At 43.1% G+C, this 23,428-nt stretch overlaps 1 protein-coding gene across 3 annotated transcripts in view; it reads left to right on the forward strand.

Annotated features, from left to right (window-relative positions):
- Positions 1–23,428, forward strand: part of LOC143027175 (caspase-2-like) — an 81,876-nt gene that overhangs the window by 45,589 nt on the left and 12,859 nt on the right. For all 3 annotated transcript variants that reach the window (XM_076188292.1, XM_076188293.1, XM_076188291.1), the window contains 3 exons: positions 7,761–7,918; positions 10,208–10,317; positions 13,773–13,891. In XM_076188292.1, coding sequence (XP_076044407.1) covers positions 7,761–7,918; positions 10,208–10,317; positions 13,773–13,891 — 387 coding nt within the window. The remainder of the gene's footprint in view (positions 1–7,760; positions 7,919–10,207; positions 10,318–13,772; positions 13,892–23,428) is intronic.

The following is a 23,428-nucleotide window of genomic DNA, read 5'->3' on the forward strand; positions in this document are numbered from 1 at the left end:
AGGAACTGGTGCTGGAGTAGATGCTGCTGCTGGCGGTGTTGGGAGATAGCCGGTTTTAACCTGTCGATGGAAACTGTTTCGTTAGCACCGGACGGAAGTAGTATGGTGAACGTTTTGTCAGAACGTCGGAGCACCTTGAAGGGGCTGCGGTACAGCGCTTCAAGGAGCTTACGGACAGGGTCCACTCTAACCCAGGCCTGGGCACAACTCATCAGCTGGTGTGGAACAAATGGCTTAGCAGAGGAGTGGTCAGTCGTTGCAGTGAGCTGGTGAAAATCAAGTTCTGACATACGTGCGCAGAGGTCACAAACGAATTCGTGTTGAACACGGGCAGAGTCTAATTCAGTGTTGACTAGGACGCGAGGACACATAAGCTGGCTGCCTGTAACGGCAGTGAATGGCAATATGCCAGACTCTCCGGGTAGTAAGCGGACTCCGAGCATCACTGTGGGCAGTGCAGATAACCAGCATTGACGTTGCGCTATCATAGATGTCTTGATCACACGGTGAAGGCGCTCAATCAAGCCGTTAGACTGGGGGTGGTAGGACGTGGTGCGTAGACAATGGAAACCGACCCGTCGTGATATCTCTTGGAAAAATTCGGACTCAAATTGGGTACCATGTTCAGTCACCACATATAGTGGGACACCGAATCGTGACACCCAGTGAGTGAAGAAGGCACTGGCCACGGAGGCTGCGGTAATCTCCGTCAATGGTACTGCCTCTGGCCAGCGGCTTACACAGTCGATGCACGTCGGTAGGTAGCGGTACGGTGTAGCGTGTGGGTGGCCCACGTCAATCGCTGGTGGAAGGGGACCTACGATATCCAAGTGCACACACTCGAAGCACGCACTCGGCACAGCAAAGTTGGCCAAAGGGGACTTTGTATGACGACAGATTTTGGCCTGTTGACACGCTGAGCAGCTGCGGACCCAGGCTTTCACGCCCTGCTCGATGCGCGGCCAGACGTAGCATGATTTGAGCAGGCGGATGCTGCCGTGAATTCCTGGGTGAGATAGGCTGTGGAGACGTTGAAACACAGGTAGACGGCCGGGGGTGAGGCATAGACATATCGCACAGCACTGACAAGTCACCAGAGAGTTTGAAGGCAGTAAGATTGTGGGCAGCAGACTCTGTTTCTTTGCCTTTCGCCTGAGCACGTGCAATGGCCGGTAGGTCAAACATGTCAACTTGGACAGCGTTCGCGCTGCGTGAGAGACAGTCTGTGGCGGTGTTCTCTGCACCTCTGATATATTGTTACATCTGACACGTACTCGGTGATGTAGGACCAATGGTGCTGTTGACGGTCGGATTTGGCGACGTGTGGACTTTTGAATGCCGATACCAGCGGCTTGTGATTCGTCAACAGAGTAACAGAACAGCCCTCTAGGAAGTGTCAAAAGTGTACTACGGCATAGTATGTTGCTAGTAGCTCGCGGTCGTAGACCGAGTACTTGCGCTGAGCGGTGGTTAGCTTCTTTGAGAAGAAGGATATGGGACGAGGGAGACCATCTACCATCTGATGGAGCGCTGCTCTGGCAGCAACAGATGAGCAGTCGGTGACCAGCTGCAGGTGCGTGCAATCAAGCTTCGGGTGAGGTAGTGTACAGGCTTCAGTTAGTGCTTGTTTGACGTTGTTGAAGGCAGACTTTTCGTTCTCCTGTAGCACAAGTCGTTTGGCATTGGGCTGTAATCTGCCAAGTTCTGACAGAGGGTGAACAATATCAGCGAAGCCAGGTATCATACGACAGTAATAGCCAGCCATATCGAGAAATCTACGTAGAGAAGCGGAGTCAGTAGGCTTTGGAAAGTCGCGGATGGCTGCTGTCCTGGACTCAGGTGGTTGTACGCCATCGGCTGTTATCCTGTGTCCGAGGAAATCCACACTGGTCTGGAAAAATGAGCATTTCTCGAGAGCTATACGCAGGCCATATTTTTCCAGCACTTCGAACACAGCTGAAAGGTCGTGGGTATGCTGCTCTTCATCGGCTGAGAATACTAGGACATCATCTAGGTAGACGTACATGCAGTCTAGGTGGGCGAAAACGGTGTTCATCATGTGCTGGAAGGTGGCTCCAGCGTTCCGGAGACCCATGGGCATGAATAAGTACTCGAAAAGACCGAAGGGTGTTTCAACGGCAGTCATGGCGATGTCTGCGTCATTCATGGGTACCTGATGATAGGCTTGAAGCAGGTCGATCTTGGAGAAAATGTTTTTGCCATCGAGATGTGCCGACAGATCCTTGTTGTGTGGCAGCGGGAATCTGTCCGGCACTGTCTTAGTGTTCAGTGCTCGGTAATCGCCTGTGATGTGCCACTCGTTCGGTGCTTTCTTGGCCACCATGTGCAGCGGAGAAGCCCAAGGAGAGTTGGAACGACGGACGATGCCGGCTTGCAGTAGATCTTCGAATGCTGCACACGCGGCCTGTTCTTTATCTGGTGTCAAACGATGGGGGCGAGCAAAAACAGGTGCTGCACTGCCAGTGTCAATATAATGGCATACTGGCATGGTAGTGCAGGTGGATGAACACAGTGCAGCCAGGGCAAGGTGACTGGCGAGCAGCAGCTGCACAGGCGGAGGGAGCTGGCTGAAATCATTTACTACCAGGCCCACAGATTGCTCACTGCTGACGGTGGTAGGGACACATAGCAACGTGGTAGTATCTCTGAGACATCTTCCGTGGCAATCAGCTACCAGGCGAAAGTGACTGAGGAAGTCGTGACCCAGTAATGGCGAAACTGCGTCAGAAACGATGAAGGTCCAGTTGAATTTACGATGCAGTTTTTGGAGTACAATATCAAGCCTGACCTCACCATGCACTAACATAGGACGGCTGTTGGCTGCTGATATTCGGACAGAAGAGGGCTGTATCATCAGTTGGTTCACTAAGTTCTTCGGGATGGTGGAAACACCGGCACCGGTGTCGACGATGAAATCCACCCAGCTGTTCTGGATACGGCCTGCAACTTTGAGGAGTGGCAGGCCATATGGTGCAGCAACCATGACCTACCGGTCTAGTTTTCCGGCGTCGATGGTTTGGAGCACACAACTGGTGAGGGAGAAGAGCTTCTTGACGACGGCTGCATGTGTAGATTATTTGGCTTATTTGGCCACTGACACCATGGCTTGCAGGTGCGAGCTGTAGTTCCAAAAAATATATGGCCAAGGCAGACTTTTGGTCGTTGGTCACTATAGAAGGGTTATAGGCCAATGTGACGACTGGTGGCAGGCCACGTGTGTTTTTGGCGCTCTCTTTGGTGGCATGCAGGCTGTACGGCTGTAGCAGCTGACATAGCGAGGCACTGTGACTGTGCTAGTGGCATCAGCTCGTCAGCCAGTTTCCTGAGTTGGTCCAGTGGTGTTTGTCGTTGTGCTGCCAGTACAGGGCCGATAGCTGAAGGTAATGCTTGGGTAAACTTGTGCCGGACGAAGTCTTCTGACACACCAGCTTTGCGGGCTTTGGACTGGAGTTCCAGAAGGTACGCTGATGGACGGCCCGTCATAGTAGTAGTCGCCGTTAACTCTTCGAAAAGCTCTGGCTTGGTTTGCTCGAACAGTTGGATGACGGCAGACTTCAGCTCTTCATATTTTTGCGATGTTATGATGGAAGGCGACAGTTGGCTGACGATTTCCGCCGGAAGTGCAGCAACGACGTGAAAAAATTTGGTCATATCTTGGGTGACGCCTTGAAGGTGAAACTAAGCGTCCATGATGGTGAACCATCCATCCACAGCATTGTGCATGAATGCAGGGAGCTTGATTGCAACCCGGTGCACCGTACTGCCGGATGCAGGCATTTGGTCGGGCGGGTTCACCTGTTCGTCGGTCTTCATGTTCTCCATCTACGTGTTCCTCACTCCGGGGTCACCACTGTGGTGGGAGTCAGGGATAAGGAGAAATGACTAAGTGGTTTGGGTTATGCAGCGGTACTGACTTCTTCACAGAGACTGTCTGTCACCTGCATTTATTAGCTCTATTTATAGGTAACATAGCAGAGCATTGTGGGAGCTTTGCCAACGTGGACCAATCAGGAGTCAGGTATAATGTGTAACAATTAGATAACAGATTAACAAACAGACATGGGGGAAATATTATAAGTATATATCCAAAAAATATTAATGACAAGTGTGTGAAATGTTATGAAATTAAACAAGCGAAGAAATAATTATTTCCATCCGATAACAGCGACACAGGCCCAAAGAAACATAGCAACGGGTACACACATTTTCAATATTTAACACACTAACACACTTGTACGTGAGTAAACAGGAGTTTTTAATAACATATCGATTTATGGAACAAACTTCATAGGTATACAAATGCCATTTCTACAGAATTTGCATCATGCGGTATTTTCCTTTCTTTCGTATGTAACCGTATCCTGCATTTGCCGAAGGACGCCACAGATTGAACAGCCAGGGCGACATAACACACCCCTGACGAAGCCCCACCTTTACCTCAAACCATTCACTCTCTCCATTTCTAATCCTAACACAAGCTCTACTACTATCATAAAAACTCTTGACTGCTCTTAATAGCTTTCCTCCTATCCCATATATCTGCAGTACCTCCCACACTGCCTTCCTGTCTACCCTGTCGTAAGTCTTTTCCAGATCCATAAAAGACCAAAAAAACCTCCTTACCTTTTCCTATAGCTTTCTCACATATCTGTCTTACCACAAAAATCTGATCTACACATCCTCTACCTGACCTAAAACCACACTGTTCCTCACCAATTACTCCCTCTGTTCCTCTCCTAATCCTCTAACTCAAGACCCTCCCATAAGCCTTCCCAACTACACTCAACAAGCTGATCCCTCTGTAACTACTACACTCATACATACTACACTTGAACATAAGAAGATTTAATGTATTCATATTGATGAAATGCTTCACTCCATCCATGCACCCATACTAAGTTCACATGATTATTATCAACACATCCACTGTCTTTATCAACACAAGTATTTTCCTCCTGATAACCAATGTTTTCATCTTTGTTGTAAATATGTTGAAGAGGGGGAGTGGTAAAGGAGAAATGAGTGGTATTCTTCTCATTCAGTGTTGCCCCATTTCTCTTGTAACTGGCAGTGGCTACTACATAAGCCCATAAATCACTCAGGGAAGTTGGACTGTGTTGTTTAGAGATGCTCAAAGCCCCTTTCATCTCATCCATCCATCTCGTCCTCGTCATTCCCTCAAGTTCACTCCATCTACCTCTGCCTTCCACACATCTTTTATTGATATTTCTTCACTCATGCTTTCCATGTGTCCAAACCATCCCAATACTCTTTCATCAGACCTATCTGTTATCTCCTTTTCCACCCCCTGCTTTCCTACTTATCTCCTTATTTCTCATCCTATCCAATCTTGTAACCCCTCTCATACCTCGCAGACGCTGCAGCTCAAACACGTTTAAACTTCTCTTTTCTGCCTCACTCAAATTACAAGTCTGTCCCATACAGTGTCATCGGTACAATCACCCTTTCATATATTCCACATTCCCAGATGCCTATTTCTCATATTTTTTAATAATGAAAGACATTTATTTGCTTCTCACAATCTACAATTTACTTCCACCCCTACTCCATTTCCTGCCACATGTGACCCCAAATACTTAAAACCATCCACTTCCAGCTACTCCCTTCAATGCCATCCTTCTACCTTTGCAACCTTATCACCTTACTTTCACTCACTTTACCTTCAACATTCTCCTTCTGGATACCTTTTCCAAACTCTGTCATCTGCAAACAAGAGGTGGCTCACCTCCCACCTCTCTCCATTAGTATTAACCATCTCCAGTCCATTGCCCATTATCCTTGCATACCATCCCATTCATGTACACATTGAACAGTCATAGCAACATGATGCAGCCCCACCTTTACCTCGAACCACTCGCTCTCTCCATTTCCAATTCTAACACTGGCTCTACTGCAGGGCCCTCACAAGGAGGTGGGTAGCATATGATTGGGAGTGGTGATTCTAGCATGGACATACCACTTACAAGGCTGACAAAATAATGATGATAAAAGAAAAAGGTCAAAGAAGCCCTGAATATTGTACTGTAATCAATGATTTTTGCAATAGAATTGACAAAAGTTTTAACGTTTTCCCTAAGCCTTTCTGCAATAGGGATATTGAATACTAATTTTAAAATCTGTTTAATTATTTTGCAAGCCAATAGCCAAAATAGACAGGGGTGGTGGAGGTGGGAGGTGATGATGGGAAGGGGTGGGGGGCATCATTGAGAACTTTGCCCCAAAGCAACACAAAGGCATGTAAAGGCTCTGCTCTACTACTCTCATAGAAGCTCTTGACTGCCCTTAATAGCCTTCCCCCGGTCCCATATATCTGCAATGCCTCCCAAAGTACCTTCTTGTCTATCCTATCATAAGCCTTCTCAAAATCCATAAAGGCCCAAGAAACATCCATACCTTTTGCCAAATCTTTCTCACAGATCTGCCTTACCACAAAAATCTGATCCACCATTCTCCAAAATGCTCCTCACCAATTATTCCCTAGTTCCTCTCCTAATCCTCTCAATTAAACCCTCCCATAAGCCTTCCCAACTATATTCAACAAACTGATCCCTCTAAAACTACTATACATATACCAAGGCTTTTTCCCCCTTACAAGGGAGATAGACAAAAAGGAAAAGGCATAAAATCATTCCCACCCATTCCATCCCTGAATACACTCCACACCCCTCCACCCTCCCTCTTTTCTTAGCACCTCCTAGATGACTGGTCATCCCTGCACCTTGTCCACTGCCCTGGGTCAGAAGCAGTGTCGCAAGACACGGCACATCCACAGCAAGGCCGCTTCATTTAATCGGCGACCCCCCCCTCTCCGTCCCCCCATTGCATAAAAGGAGAAGACGGGGAGAAATCCCTTCAGGCTGCGTCAAATTTTGCTCACACATACTACCTCACCCATCCCCCCGCCCATTCCACCTCATGCATCACAACATCATCCAAATACAACCATTCTCCATTCACCCCTGTCTTCAGTCCTCTCCCGTCCTTCCTCAACAGACATTCCCCTCCCGTCCTTCCTCAACAGACATTACCCTCTTCCCCAAAGCCCCCTTCACCCCATCCATCCACCTCATCCTAGGATGTCCCCTCATGTTCAGTCCCTCCATATCTGCCTTCCATACCTCTTTTACTATTCTTTCTTCACTCATTCTTTCCATGTGTCCAAACCATCCTAATACTCTTTCATCAACCCTATCTCCCAACTCCCTTTCCACCCTTGTTCTCCTCACCTCCTCATTTCTCACTCTATCTAGCCTAGTAACCCCCATCATACTTCTCAGGCACCTCATCTCAAACACATTCAAACTCCTCTCTTCCTCTCTTATGTTCCATGTTTCTGCCCCCATACAGTGCTGTTGGCACAATCACTCCTTCATACAGTCTCCTCTTAGCATCCATTCCCAAATGTCTATTCCTCATTACACTCTTTAATCCACCAAGGCATTTACTCGCTTCTCTCAATCTACATTCTACCTCCACCTTCACTCCACCTTTTCCTGCCACATTTGCTAAAACTACTACAATTACATTAGTCCCCTTTTCCTTTGTAAAGCAGAACAATATAGGCATTCCACCAGTCCTCCAGTACCCTGCTCTCCTTTAGACATTCATTAAACAACTTCACTAGTCAGGCATTCAGACATTCCATATGACCCTTCAACCCAGGTGCTATCTGAAAAAAATTACTTTGCTAAATATGTATGTAATATTTTGACTTGCAGAGGTAAAATGCATGACCGTGGTGTCGCATCTCAAGTGAAAGGGGTGGCAAATATTCGTGGTCTGCCTGTGGAAACAGATGGCGGAAATAAAGGGCTAACCAGTAATGGTCGTGAACCAACCTATACAGACATGTTCTTCGTGTATTCTACATTAGAGGGTAAGTTTGGATATTATGCCAATTCAGTGCAATTTGTTTTATGATAACTCCACTTTTCAAGGGCCATGCAGTAGCTCTGTGGATACCATCTTGAGGTCATGAGTTTGATTCCTGGAACCCACTGTGGGCCACTTGAGGAGGTAACCCAATGTTGGCTGGAAAGACCCAGTGGCTTGCCACAACTAACAGGGCTTTGCCCTACCTGGGATATCTTGCTTCCCACTATGAGGGAGTGGGATGGTGACTTTAAATAACTCCCTCTCGTGGTAGGGGAGAAAAGAATACCACCACAGTGTTTCCATGTGTCATACATAGGAACAAAATGGGATAGTGAGGGGTTTATTGATCCCTCACAGTGTTTTACTTTTGTATTAGTTGAAACATAAGGGGTTCTGGGTAGAGACTCCAGCCACAACATTGAGTCATTGAATGTGCATGGATGTGGTACACAAGGAAGTAAAAGGCAGTATATTGCCTGTATGTTATTCTGCAATATAACTTTGCTCAGTAGCATGCAGCTGATACTTAGGGACTGTACGAGGTACCCCTATGACCAGAACCACACATCATTTAGTCTGTGTTAGGGAAATGATGCTACTTCATTGTACTACGACTGTCCCTCCATTGTCCTGTCCAGCCACTTAATGCTGTCTTGTCCCACTCGTTTGAGTATATGTTTCCATTTCCACCTCTGTCCCCTGTGGTAGGGAGGAGAAAGAATACTGCTACAGAGTTTTCCACCTCAGATTGTAAAAGGCAGCCCAAACAGGACAGAGTGGTGGGACTAGACATCCTACTCTCTCTAACCCTATGGACTATATTCCTATGAGAAATCAAGGCAAGAGGGTCTGTGAGGAGTTTTCCAACCAAAACCTTAACCTCTTCACTCCGGGGCACATCGCACGTCTGGTAGCATTAGCTGCCTGACGTGCAATGTTGCGTCATAATAATCGCATTATAAAAAATAAAGTCAGTGCTCAATCATTTGTTCTCTTTCACCCGTGAATTTTGATAACCATGAAAATATGATGAAGCCAGTTTAGAGAGAATGGAGGTTATGTAGGTACGACTACAATAGATATAATCAAGACGCCGACGTCGGCATCATCGTGTACCCACTTGCCCCTCATGACACCTACGTATGCGTCACCATATGGAAGTAGTTAAGGTTTTCTGGTACAGATGAGTGTAAAAGGGAAGAGATAGGTAGTATGTTTGTGAGAAGGAAGGTAGATGTGTTTGTAGTAAGTGAAACTAAGTTGAAAGGGAGGGGTGATTTTGAGTTTGGGAGTGTAGTGAGGAGGGAATGAGGAAGGGAAGAGGTGGCTCTACAAGTAAATGAGGAGATCGGTAAGTGTGTGGTGGAGTAGAAAAAGATTTCTTCAAGGTTAATATGGATAAAAGTGAAACTGGGAAGGAAGATGTAGGTCATTGTAAGTGTATATGGACCTGGTAGTGACAAGGAGTAAAGTAAGGCTTTTTGGATAGGTTTAAATGAGTACTTAGAGAGTTTTGGGATGAATGTCAATGTAGTGGGATGTCTCGATGCTATAATAGGGGATGAGCCAATAGATAGTGGTTGGGAAGCTGGGAGTGCCAGGTAAAACTCGTAGTGAAGATGGGTTTCAAAAGAGAGCTCTTTTTTGTCCAAACTGCCCAGAAGTCATCCAAACAGAAAAGTCACTCACAAGGGAAGAAGAGATTCACTGGGATGACTTCATTGAGGTCACCACCCTGCACAGAAATAGTTCCAACACTCAGTTGGCCCCTGTGTTGTTGTATGGAGTATTGAGTGTATGATTTATGTAGTTAATATTGGAGGGTTTTAGTGACCTTTGTACAAACCAAGTCATTGTTTTCTTTATGATTGAAGACAAATCGCTACTTTAAAGAATGATGGTCACTTTTAATTTCTATTATCCTTCCATTTTGTAACACTTTAAATATTTACCATCTCTCCAGTACAGTGGAGTTCCCATGGGCAGAAGTACTGGCCATTGCTAATAAAATACCGCATTATTAGCCGGGCAGCAGTTGCCTATTGATCTAAATGCAGCTACCACACAAAAGATACGCATCACCATATACTCCCATCCTTTCCAGAGAGCAACAGGGAATCTCTACCAAGTGATTTATGTGCTGAACTGGTGGTCTTGGCTAGTTTCCTGAGAGCTGTAGGTTTCCTCTAAGAGAGGATGGGAGCAACAGATTGATTGATTGGTCCACACATGAAAACATGTACAAGTTGTGTATGCATACTTTGGTATCATTATTTGTCTAATTTTTCAGGGTATGTCTCGTATCGTGACCCAGACCATGGTTCATGGCTGATATTAGGAATTTGTTGGGTGTTCATGAATTATGCTTACAAGCTGGACTTGGATGCCCTCATGAAAAAGGTAAGATCATATAACAGGAGGTTCATAATTGTAACTGAAGTTGTCAACTTGCCCTATGTGGTTGGACTTTTGGGGTAGGAATCAGAGAGTGTAGGACTCGAACCCTTAACTAGGAAGATGGATGACCAGCATGCTTCCAATTGTGCCACAGCACTACGAGAAAAGTTTGAAATTGCAGATAGTGTAAAGGGATGTCAAAAAGCCAAATATAAATAAATGCATGTAGTGCAGAACAGGATGGAATGGTGGAAGAGTCAAAGGAGATGTGCAAATTTAGTGGGAGTAGTAAAGGGGACTAGTAAGGGATATGCAGATATCCTATGCTAATACATACATGTATACACCAAAGGCTTTTTCCCCCTTATAAGGGAGGTAGCCAAAAAACAAAGGCATAAAAACCATTCCCACCCATTCCATCCCTATCACACTCCACTTCCCTCCCTTCCCCTCCCCTCCACCCTCTACCTTCCCTCCTATCTTACACATCTGGGGTATTGGCTGCATGTTGTTGGGCATAGTAGCATGCAGTTGATACTTTAGAGTCTATATGGACCAGAGCCACACATCATTTTGTCTGTGATAGAGAAGAACTCTGTTCACAGAGAAATGATGACACTTTTATTATACTGCTACTGTCCCTCCATTGTTCTGTCCCCCAACACCTTGTTGCTGTCCTGTACCATTTCTCTGAATATTAGTTTCCTTGTTTTGCCTACCCTGTGGTGGGGGATAGAATACTGCCACCAAGTATTCCCACTTGAATCGTAAGAGGCAAGAAAAACGGGACGGATTAGGACTAGGCATCCTTCTCCTTGTGGCTCCACAGGGGACATTCCTAAAAAAAAGTAAAGGCATAAAAGGGTCTAGGAGTTTTCCTATGGTAATGGAGCCATTAAACAATACCACATTAAAACTCATCAGTCCCCATTTACAAGGCAGGGTCTGGAAGGAGGCATCATCATTCTACAGAAAGAATCCAACTTCAAGTACATTCTCATCCTAGAAGCACTTTACATTAAAGGACAAAATCCCACAATGAATAGACAAAACCCAGACCAGTTCATCCCAACATCAAAATTATTAGATCATAGGCATAGCTTCATGACTGATTTGGTGGGCAGAGTTGTAGGTCCTGTCCCCAAATTGGCTGTCCAGATCAAGTGCATACTTATGATCTTCATTCTTTTGTATATATTGCCACTCCTTCCTCTTTGTAACTAAGTCACATAGAAAATACATACATATATATACCAAGGCTTTTTCCCCCTTACAAGGGAGATAGACAAAAAGGAAAAGGCATAAAATCATTCCCACCCATTCCATCCCTGAATACACTCCACACCCCTCCTCCCTCCCTCTTATCTTAGCACCTCCTGGATGATGGGTCATCCCTGCACCTTGTCCATTGCCCTGGGTCAGAAGCAGTGTCAGAAGCCTGTTGAAAATGTTAGCAAAAAAACTTGTGAATGTAGAAGCTGCTGCAAAATTTGATATCTGCCTTAAAGAGGACCTGCTACCCAACTATTGTAATTGATATTGATAAATGGAAATTTTTGTCTCCCCAACAATCTGGAACCCCTGCACCTCAATTTATGGGACTGTCAAGCCACAGTGCAGGTTCATACCAGAAGCATTATTCAACAGAAAAAAGGGAAATAAACTACAAATCTTGGAAACTTTATACATATAACAAAGAAATTCTTTTTTAAATTGTCAGTATAAGGATTGGTACATATCAAGTGACAGGAATATCAACCCCCAGTTCAAGTTCATACTAGAATTAAGGGAAGATGGTCCCTTTGGATTATACCAACCCTCTGGGTGCCCCATTTTTTCCGTCTATGGAATGGGTGGGAATGGTTTTTATGCCTTTTCTCTTTGGCTACCTCCCTTGTAAGGGGGAAAAAGCCTTTGGTACATGTATGTATATTTTATTAAGAAATATGAAATTTTGTCTGTCCGTATGTCCATGACCCCTGTATCACAGTCTACATTTGCTCTACATAGACATACAGTGTTTAAGAAGAAAATCGAGGATAAGTACACATGGGAGAGGGTGGTGGATGGAAGGTGTGGCAGATAGAGCGTTAATGGACTATGGTGACCAGGAGTATGGTAGGAAGAGTTAAGGATGTACATGCTCTAAGGGGAGAGAGTGGGGGAATATCAGATCATTTCCTGGTGGAAGGTAAATTGAGAGTGGAGAATAGGTGGAGAAAGAGGAAAAGGGCAGAAGGTAGGGAGGTACTTAGAGTGGACTGCTTAAATGAGGAAAAAAAGGAGAATGAGTATAAGAAGTTGAGAGAGGAGTGGGAGAGAGTAAAAGATAGAGTAGAACTAGGAGTGGAGGAGGAATAGGGATGGTTCAAGGAGGGAGTCATAAGATGTGTAAAGATGGTGTGTGGAACAAGGAGGGTGGGAGGAAATAGAAAGAAAGGTAGTGGCCTTGCTGTGGATGTGCTGTGTCTTGTGACACTGCTTCAGACCCAGGACAGTGGACAGGATGCAGGGATGACCCGTCATCCAGGAGGTGCAAAGATAGGGAGGGAGGGAGGAAGGTGGAGGGGAGTGGAATATATGGGAAATGAATTGGGTGGGAGTGGTTTCTGTCTTTTTCTTTTTGGCTACCCCTCGTGTAAACTAAGTTGAAAAGGGAGGGGTGAATTTGAGTTTTGAAGTGTAGTTGGGAGTGTGTCAGGAGTGAAGAAAGGACAAGGGGTGGCTTTACTAGTAAGTAAAGAGATAGGTAAACATGTGGTGGAGTGGAAGGAAGTTTCCTCAAAGTTAATGTGGATGAAGGTGGAACTGGAAAGGGAGATGTGAATTTTTGTAGGTGCATATGGGCCTGGTAGTGAGAAGAGTGTAAAGGAAAGGGAAGCTTTTTGGATAGGTTTAAAATGAGTGCATAGATGGTTTAGTGAGAAATTTCACTGTATTGGTATTGGGAGATCTTAATGCTAGGATAGGAAATGAACCAATAGACAGGGTGGTTGAGAAGTGTGGAGTTCCAGAGAAAAATCATAGTGGAGGGTCGATGGTGGAGATGTATCTAGAGTTGATGATAGCAAATATAGTGACACAGTTATAAACTGTGTGTATTGAGGGCTCTCAAGGCCTCGGTTTCTGGGTTATTTCTAGCCACGTGGTGGCAAGTGTCTGTGTTTACAAACATAAGGCTCCAGCCATTCGTGGGACGGTTTGAAATGTTTGTTTACGCAAGGTTGACGGGTTGGTAACGAAGGGGTTAAACATAGCCTGCCCTTCCTCCACCTGGCTGCCCACCCCCAATGCCCAACAAGATCACCTTATCTCCTGATAGAGTGAGAGGGTTGATGGGTTTAAAGATGGGTGACAGGGAACTAATTGTTCCTGTCATCCCTCATGCAAGACCACCACTAACAGATACCCTTCAATTGCCTTTTATGTATTGGTAATCTGTAATTTTTCTGTCATAGGTGTCACGGGAGGTTCGAAAAAACTACACTGACGAAGGACGGAAGCAGATCTGTGAAATAGTCAACTGGGGATTTGATCGGCATTTCTTCTTCAACCCCATGCGATACAATGAAAACTTGTATGGAAATACTTCATGAGTGAACATTAGTGATTTACATTTTTGGGTGAAAAAGGGAATATGCATGTCCACATTTTTATCTTAACCATTAAAGCAAGACTGGAATGTCTTTCTAATTTGTGATAATGCATGGAAGACGCTTTACTTACATAAAGAAGTCTATGCAGTGGGTGAGACACGAATGAAACAGCATGTTAGGTTGCCAAGTAGATATTAACATAATAATTTTAGATGTGGGTGAGCAATACTATGTACATATGTAAAAATTACTGAAGAATTTTTTTTATAATTATTTTGTATACTGTATGGATATATATGCTGCATATTGACATAACTAACTTTATAAGTATTGTGCTGTTATTCTCATTCTTCCTCTCACTCCTCTCTATATATACATATGTCTTTCTCTATATCTTTCTTTATCATGTATATATGTATATATACATGTATATATATATGTGTGTGTGTGTGTGTGTAAGAGAGAGAGAGAAATTCACTAGTGAAAGCAACAATATGGGTGTCCGTAAGCAGTGGGTTTGAATCCAGCATGCGACTATCATAAAAATGATCATATATATGTAATATATATATATATATATATATATATATATATATATATATATATATACATATACATGAAGCCCAAAGGGATTTCTCCCTGTCTTCTCCTTTTTGCATGAGGGGACAGAGAAGGGAGGATCACCGAATTAATTAAGCGGTCTTGCTGTAGATGTGCTGTCTTGTGGTACTGCTTCTGACCCAGGGCATTGGACAGGATGCAGGGATGACCCGTCATACAGGAGGTGCCAAGATGAGAGGGAGGGTGGAGGGGAGTGGAGTATGTAGGGGATGGAATGGATGGGAGTGGTTCCTATGCCTTTTTTTCTTTTTGACTACCCATCCCCCACCCCTGTGTAAGGGGGGGGAAAAGCCTTTGGTGTATGTATGTATATATATATATATATATATACACACACACACACACACACACACACACACACACACACACACACACACACACGAGTGGAAAGGGTGGTGAGGTAAACTTCAAAAAACCATGGTAGTTTTATTACTAATGCTTTGACCTTAAGAGGACTTCCTCAGAGTATAAACTAAGAAAAATATTTAGAGCTTATATAATTCACTTTGCTTACCCTGTTCCTCCCTGGAGTGAAGGAAGGACAGAGATCGGTGAGGAAAAGGGTAAACAAAGTGAGGGGATGGAGAGTGGGGTCACTAATTAAATGAAGCAGCCTTGCTGTGGATGTACTGTCTTGCTACATTGCTTGTGAACCAGGGCAGTGGGCAAGATGTAGGGATGACCCGTCATCCAGGATGAGCCAAGAAAGGAGGGATGGGCGGGGTGGTGTATGGGAGTGGATTTATGCCTTTGACATTGGCTACCTCCCTTGTAAAGGGGGATAAACCCCTTGGTATATGTGTGTGTATTTCTTTAAAGTACGCTGAGAGTAACATTGTTGAAACGTATATGAACATAAATTATTAACACTGGTTGTTCCAGCACAAGGAGTGTTTTTTGGTTTTGTAACTAGATGTGATGGTCATTTCACTCCAATTCTGTTAATAAGTATTTCTCTATTTTCTTAGTTGTCACGTGTCTGTGGGTTCTTCTCACTTATTAGCTGTTTTGGAGTCAACCTAGGAAGACCCTTTTCTTCCAAGCAATCCCACAGAATTTTGTGTTATAGCACACAGTTGTCCATCTTGCATTGTCCGTGGTATTCCATGCCACATAACCTCCCGTTACTTTCATTTGACATATTAAAAAAGTTTTCAGCTTTTGATATTATTTGAGCTATGTATTTATTTTATTATTTTTGTTTATTATCTTTTTCTTTTAGGAATGTCCCCTGTGGGGCTACAAGGAGAGGGATGCCTAGTCCCAATCCCTGTCCCTTTCTTCTCGCCTCTTACGATCTAAGTGGGAACTTGGTGGCAGTGTTCTTTTCCCCCACCACAGAAAAAAGAAAACTCAGAGAAATGGTACAGGACAGCAACAAGGGGTTGGGGGACAGCATAATGGAGGGACAGTCGTAGTATAAAAGTGTCATCATTTCTCTATGAACAGAGTTTTCCTCTATCATAGACAAAATGATGTGTGGCTCTGGTCCATAGGGGTGCCCCATATAGACCCTAAAGTATCAACTGCATGCTACTTTGCCACAATAACAAGCAGCCAATACCCCAGACAGGGAGGTGCTAAGAAAAGAGGGAGGGTGGAGGGGTGTGGAGTGTATTCAGGGATGGAATGGGTGGGAATGATTTTATGCCTTTTCCTTTTTGGCTACCTCCCTTGTAAGGGGGAAAAAGCCTTGGTATATGTATGTATGTTGTTTATTATTATTTTTTCATAATTTTACTCCACACCTTATTTAGATAATCAGTGTGAATGAATATTGTTCATAAATCTTTCAATAATGTTACTCTATTGGTGTATTTTAAAGAAATATAATTTTTTTTTTTTTTTTTTACATTTCTTTTTAATTACTAAATACTACCTGGTTTACACACATACACACTTAGCTAGGAACACAAATGTTTAGGCTGTTAAACATAAGTGTAATAAAGATTTAAACCCCATATTCAATGTAATTTTCACAATTAACCAGTTATTCAATTATCTGGTATGCAATTGTCTTGGTACACAATTGTCTGGGATGCAACTGTCCTAGATCCATGAGATGGATGGATGGGTGAAAGGGGCTTTGAACAAAAGGGGAATAGTTCAGCAGAGAAGGGAAAAGACAGGAAGGTTGTAAATGGAAAATGGTTGTGTATGAATGATATTTTGTCATAGCCCAAAGGGGTTTCTCCCTGTCTTCTCTATTTTTTGCACGAGGGAATGAGGAGCGAAGTGGCCCTGATGTGGATGTGCTGTGTCTTGCAACATTACCTGTGACTCGGGTAGTGGGCAGGTGACAGGGATGACCCTTCATCCATGAAAAGTAAGGATGAGAGGGAAAGAAAGGGTGGTGGATGAGAATGGAGTGAGTGGGAGTGGGTGCAGTCCTTGGCTGGCTACCTCCCTTATAAGGGGGAAGAAGGCCTTGGTATAGAGATAGATTATTACTATTGTCGTCATCTTCATATTCTTTGTTACTTCTACTGCTACAGCACCACCACCACATGGGGAGTTGACTACAAACAACTGCCCCCCCCCCCCTACAATTTTCAGCTAGTGACAAAGAAACCATCCCACACTAATACAACAGACAAAAGACCAAAGTTGCTTGCTAGAGAGATAGGTGAGAGGACCCAAGGACAATTGCCAGTTATGGTGGGGATACACGTTTTCAACTTATTGAAACTTAAGGCAACAACTTTTGTCATTCCTATTTAATTCATATAATTGTTATTATTTGATTCAGAATTGGTATATCCAGTTTTATTTCTTTCAAGTTCATCCTGAACCTCTAGTCTTTTGGACACCTGTTTTAGAGATTGATAAGGGAACAAGTCCCATACTTTCCATCCCATTAGTTATTGGATCTGGGTGGACACTATTTTGATTGAATTCATGAGAAATCCATCTTAGATGGAATTCATACCAAATATAATTAAGTAGAAGCCCGATTTAACGAACGAATTCAGCCAAGGTCCAGTCCGTTAAATTGAGCGAGTGAGCGTTGGTGTACCAGTGCTGCCAGAGCGGATTATAAAAATGATATGTACCTAAAAATTCCCTAGTGTACACTCACACATACAGTATATATATTATTGTAAAAAAAAAAAAAATTCTATTATACTGTCTATTTCTACTTGAATATATTTCTGCTACAATTATATTTTATATATATACTGAATTATGTATTATTGTATATATATTATAGTACATATATATATATATATTTATATACCTCCAAAGTACTAAATTATAAATTTTTCCTTGACTCCACCACCACAATCTGGTAACATTGGACTCTGAGACACGCATGTGGCCAGATGACGGAAAATGCTCAACTTAGCTTACCATTCCCGCTAAATTGAGCTATTTCCGTAGACGCACGTCTAGTCAGCTAGCGGAAAATGGTCAACTTAGCGGACCATTTCCGCTAAGTTGAGCATTTTCGTTATTGCTATTTGCATTCGCTAAATTGAGATTCGTTAAATCGGGCTTCTACTGTACTAACAAGTGTCTCTGTTGAATGTTGTAAAATATTGGGTGTGCTGCTTTGCCAATTGTACTTGTTATTTATCTATGCTGTAATAAATGCATTTGATTCAAATATAGTTTCCAGATTTAAGTGATGCACTAGATTGGACAAAAATTTTGCACATTCTTTTGACTGGACAGATAATACTAGAACATTTAACCATAATTATGTTTCCCTATAACTGCTTATATAAACATAATTTTATGTATTAAACAATACATTTGACAAGTTGAAGTGACTGAATGCTTGACCTAATAATAGTATGCATTGTGTAGTGGCAATCTTTGTTTTGATGCTTGGTTGAATGCTTTCAGTGTTATTAATACTGAGCTTTGTGACTGCTACATGGTGCTAAGATATTCATGAAGGAGCGTTTCTCTATTGTGCTCAAATAAATAAACGTGGTAGTTTTGTAATTTGGTAATCATTTAATATAATTTGTAAAATAATTTATGTATTTATCATATTTACTCCCTACTGGTCACACTCGTATTATAAGTGGGGTCGCAAAAAAAAAACAAAAAAAACACTCCCACTCAAAGGAACAATATCGCAGCTATCTTATCTAAACACAGCTTTTTTGTAATTGAATAAGAGAAGTAAAGCAAAAGGTAAAGGAGGCAAAGAGGAGAGCAGATGTGAAATGGGGTAGGAGTATGACAGAAAATTTTGAAAGTAATAAAAAGATGTTTTGGAAAGAAATTAAGAGAGGAAGAGGAGGCGAATCAAGTAGGGAAGAAAAGGTAAAAGGTACAGATGGAGAGATGATAATGGAAGAGATGGCAGTAAGGGGAAGATGGGCAGAATATTTTAGGGAGTTGCTAAATGTGAAGGAGGATAGGGAAGGAAAGATAGCTGCAGTGGGAAATGCGAAGAAAATGAGTGATGAGTGAGGAGAATGGAGGAGAAATAGGGAAGGATGAGGTGAAGGCAGTTGTAAAGATGATGAAAGCAGGTAAGGCACCTGGTCTGGATGGATGCCACGCAGAATGTCTGAAAAAGGGAGGTTCAGTGATGGTGGACTGGTTGGTGAGGTTATTTAATGTTTGCTGGAGAGAGGGTAGAGTACCGGAGGACTGGAGAAGTGCCTGTATAGTTCCTCTTTACAAGGTAAAAGGGGACAAGTGTGAATGTAGTAGTTTCAGAGGGATTAGCCTGTTAAGTGTAGTAGGGAAGGCTTATGGGAGGATCTTAATTGAGAGGATTAGGAGAGGAACAGAAGGAGTAATTGGTGAGGAACAGTGTGGTTTTAGGACAGGTAGAGGTTGTGTAGATCAGATCTTTGTGGTAAGACAGATATGTGAGAAAGCTATAGGAAAGGGGAAGGATGTTTTTTGGGCTTTTATGGATCTGGAAAAGGCTTATGATAGGGTAGACAGAAAGGCACTGTGGGAGGTTATGCAGATTTATGGGATAGGAGGAAAGCTTTTGGGAGCTGTCAAGAGTTTTTATGAGAGTAGTAGAGCTTGTCAGGATTAGAAATGGAGAGAGTGAGTGGTTTGAAGTAAAGGTGGGACTTCGTCAAGGATGCGTTATGTCGCCCTGGCTGTTCAACTTATACATGGATGGGGTGGTGCGAGAGGTGAATGCTAGGGTAGTGGGTCAGGGATTGGAGATGGTTAAAGAAAATGGAGAAAAGTGGGAGGTGAGCCAGCTGTTGTTTGCGGACGACACTGCGCTTGTGGCAGGGTCAGAGGAGGGATTGAGGAAGCTGGTGGCAGAGTTTGGGAGAGTATGTGATAGAAGAAAGCTAAAGATAAATGTGGGTAAAAGTAAGGTGATGAGATGTACAAGGGGTGAAAGTGGCAGTAGACTGGAAGTGAACAATAAGGGAGAGCGACTGGAGGAAGTGGATAGTTTTAGATACTTGGGTGCAAGTGTAGCAGGAAAAGGTGGAGTGTAGATTGAGAGAAGTGAGTAAATGCCTTGGTGGTTTAAAGAGTGTAATGAGGAATAGACATTTGGGAATGGATGCGAAGAGGAGACTGTATGAAGGAGTGATTGTGCCAACAGCACTGTATGGGGCAGAAACTTGGAACATAAGAGAAGAAGAGAGAAGGAGTTTGAATGTGTTTGAGATGAGGTGTCTGAGAAGTATGATGGGGGTTACTAGGCTGGATAGAGTGAGAAATGAGGAGGTGAGGAGGAGAACATGGGTGAAAAAGGATTTGGGAGATAGGGTTGATGAAAGAATATTAGGATGGTTTGGACACATGGAAAGAATGAGTGAAGAAAGACTAGTAAAAGAGGTATGGAAGGCAGATGTGGAGGGAGTGAACATGAGGGGACGTCCTAGGATGAGGTGGATGGATGGGGTGAAGGGGGCTTTGGGGAAGAGGGGAATGTCTGTTGAGGAAGGAAGGGAGAGGACAGAAGACAGAGGTGAGTGGAGAATGGTTGTATATGGATGATGTTGTGATTGCATGAGGAGGAATGGGCGGGGGGGTGGGGTAGTGTGTGTGAGTAAATTTTGACGCAGCCCAAAGGGATTTCTCCCTGTCCTCTCCTTATATGCAAGGGGGGGTCGCCGATTGAATGAAGCGGCCTTGCTGTGGATGTGCTGTGTCTTGCGACACTGCTTCTGACCCTGGGCAGGGTGCAGGGATGACCCGTCATCCAGGAGGTGCTCAGATGAGAGGGAGGGTGGGAGGGGTGTGGAATGTATTTAGGGATGAAATGGGTGGGAGTGTTTTTGTGCCATTCCCTTTTTGGCTACCTCCCTTGGAAGGGGGAAAAAGCCTTGGTATATGTATGTATGTATGAATAATTTTATAGTTAAATGGGACCTTTCACTAAAGAAAGCAAGTTTTCACAAGAGGACTTAAAGGCATAATTCATTTTTTTTTTTTTTTTTTTTTTTTTCTCCGTTTGTTGATAGATGCAATAATGTGTAAAATGGTTGCATCCAACGCACTTTAACCACATTGATCATCAAATCTTGGTTACTTTTCTTGGTATTCACTGACAGTAAAGATAAATCATTAGATATGATTTGTTTTCAGTAATAACTATTGATTCAATAAAATTAAAGTGGAATATAATGAATTATTTGTAAATCAAAAAGACATGGCAAAACTTGTGTAGAATTTGAAAGCTGCTTTTATTTGAAGAATGTTTCCTCAGTTGATAGTAGCAACTGTGACAATGCTACTAGCCAATTTATAGAAACCACTATAATTTATACTTACCAACCTGTTCCTTCATGCCACACTCTTCCTCTTTCGATACACCCATTTTGACAGGTTCCAATTTCAACTCCTTTTGCATTTCTTCTTTGTTCTTACTTTTTAGTTTGATCTTATATATGTGCACTGTCAATTCATCCCTTGTGCATTGGTAGATGTGATACACATCACTATTTTCTATAAATTGTTGCACTCTCGTATCCACCTCAAAGGACTTACTTCACTGTAGGCAGTAAATTGATAGCATGAACAACGGGGCAGTTGTTTCAGGAAGTCTGTATACAGCTCAGTGGGTATAACTACCTTGCTCATCATACGTCAGATCCCGGACAGCCCATGTTACGGTAGACTGCCCTTCAGGTGCCCACTCTCCACACACCTGTCTCATCTGCTCACTCTGAAAAGTTTTGATTCCGTCTGCAAAGTGGCTTCACCTACCACACCAAGTGGACTGTGGAGACGTCAACTCAGGTTATCAAAAATAAACTGAATTTTGGTTTATGCAGACAGTGTCTCGTTTATCCAGATTTTGGTTTATCTGGACAGTGTCCGGCTAATAATTCGAGTCTAGACTGCCAACAAATTCAAACAATGTGTGCCTCACGTACTGACAGAAATGCCCAATATGTGGTGGCAGGCGGTTGTAAATAAGACCGTCTGATGCTCGTAACAGTGTTTTGGCCAGTATCGGTTTACAATTTTTTGCATTTTTCAATATAAATAAATACAGGTAAACGTCGACTTACGATGGCATTAGGTTTCGATAGAGCCATCGTAAGACGATCTCATCGTAAGTCGATCCCCACTCTGTTCCGTGGTCACTGTACCTAGCCTACCTGTATATTAACCACCAGAGATACTGAATATAGCCTATTAAACATGTACAGTAGTTTATTTAATTATTTTTATCCTTTTTACCATATTCAAACACTATAATATGTATTTTCAGTACGGATCTTAAATATCGCGGGCAGCAGCCAATGCCAGCCGTACGACGTGACGTAATAATACTCGCATCATAAAATATAGTCACCGCTTATATCGATCGTTCTCTCTTTCACCCGCGAATTTTGAAAACCACAGAGAATGAATCATTTGAGAGAATGTAAAAACACAGGGGCGACTACAATAAAAATAATCAAGACGCCGATATGGCAGCGTCGCGAATCCACTTGCTCCTCATGACGCATACGTGTGCGGCACCGTATGGAAGGGGTTAAATTATCATATCGTCGTCGTCATCGTAAAGTCGAACAATCGTAAGTCGCGGCCATCGTAAGTCGACGTTTACCTGTACCTTAAAACTGTTAATTATGCCTCCCAAGTCTATTAAGCATAAGCAAATGGCCCTAACTGTAGCTCAAAAGCTCAATTTTATAAGAAAATTAGAGAAAGATGCTGGTGTTTTGGGTGTTTCTGAGGAGTGTGGTGTGGTCAAACTGTGTCGGACATTAGAAAATGGAAAGGTAAACTGGTAGAATATTCTGCCAAGTACTGTGTGGATGCATCGGCAAACAAAAGTGGTAAAGGTGCTCCCAAAAAAAAAAAAAAAAATGTTAGGATCAATAAAGGTGACGTTTGATTACCGAGATGAGGAAATGGTAAAGAGAATACTAGTCACACTGACAAGACCAAAACTCTGGAGTATGCAGTGACACATGGACACACAGTACAAAAGAATAAGGAAAATAGATTCCAAAGAGCAACAACAAAGATGGAAGTCCTTGATAGAGAAGACTTGTTAAATTGGGATAGAAGAAAAACAAGGGGATGTTAAAAGAAACTCAAAGGACAGTTATAAAAGAGATCCGAAAAAAGCAGCTTTCCACATGAGTGGTGGATGTCTGGAACAAATTAGATGAAACAATAGTGTGTGGAAATACCATACATGAATTTAAGAACAAACTAGATGTTGCAAGATACAAAGACAGGACACCAAGAGCATAGCACCCCTCCCGTAGAATACAACTAGGTAAATACAAAAATCTGATCCACGCAACCCCTACCTGTCCTTAACCCACACTTTTCCTCACCAATGTGTGTGTCTATAGGAGACGAACCGCCTTCCCAAGCATGAGACATAACACCACAAATCCAATTATGAGACAAAATGCCACAAGCCCAAGCATATGACATTTCATCACAATACAAAGCCAGAGGTTCTCTCAAATATGTGA

The sequence above is a fragment of the Oratosquilla oratoria genome, chromosome 7 (genome assembly GCF_046742065.1).
Source record: "Oratosquilla oratoria isolate Oo_2021 chromosome 7, ASM4674206v1, whole genome shotgun sequence".
Lineage (NCBI taxonomy): Eukaryota > Metazoa > Arthropoda > Malacostraca > Stomatopoda > Squillidae > Oratosquilla > Oratosquilla oratoria.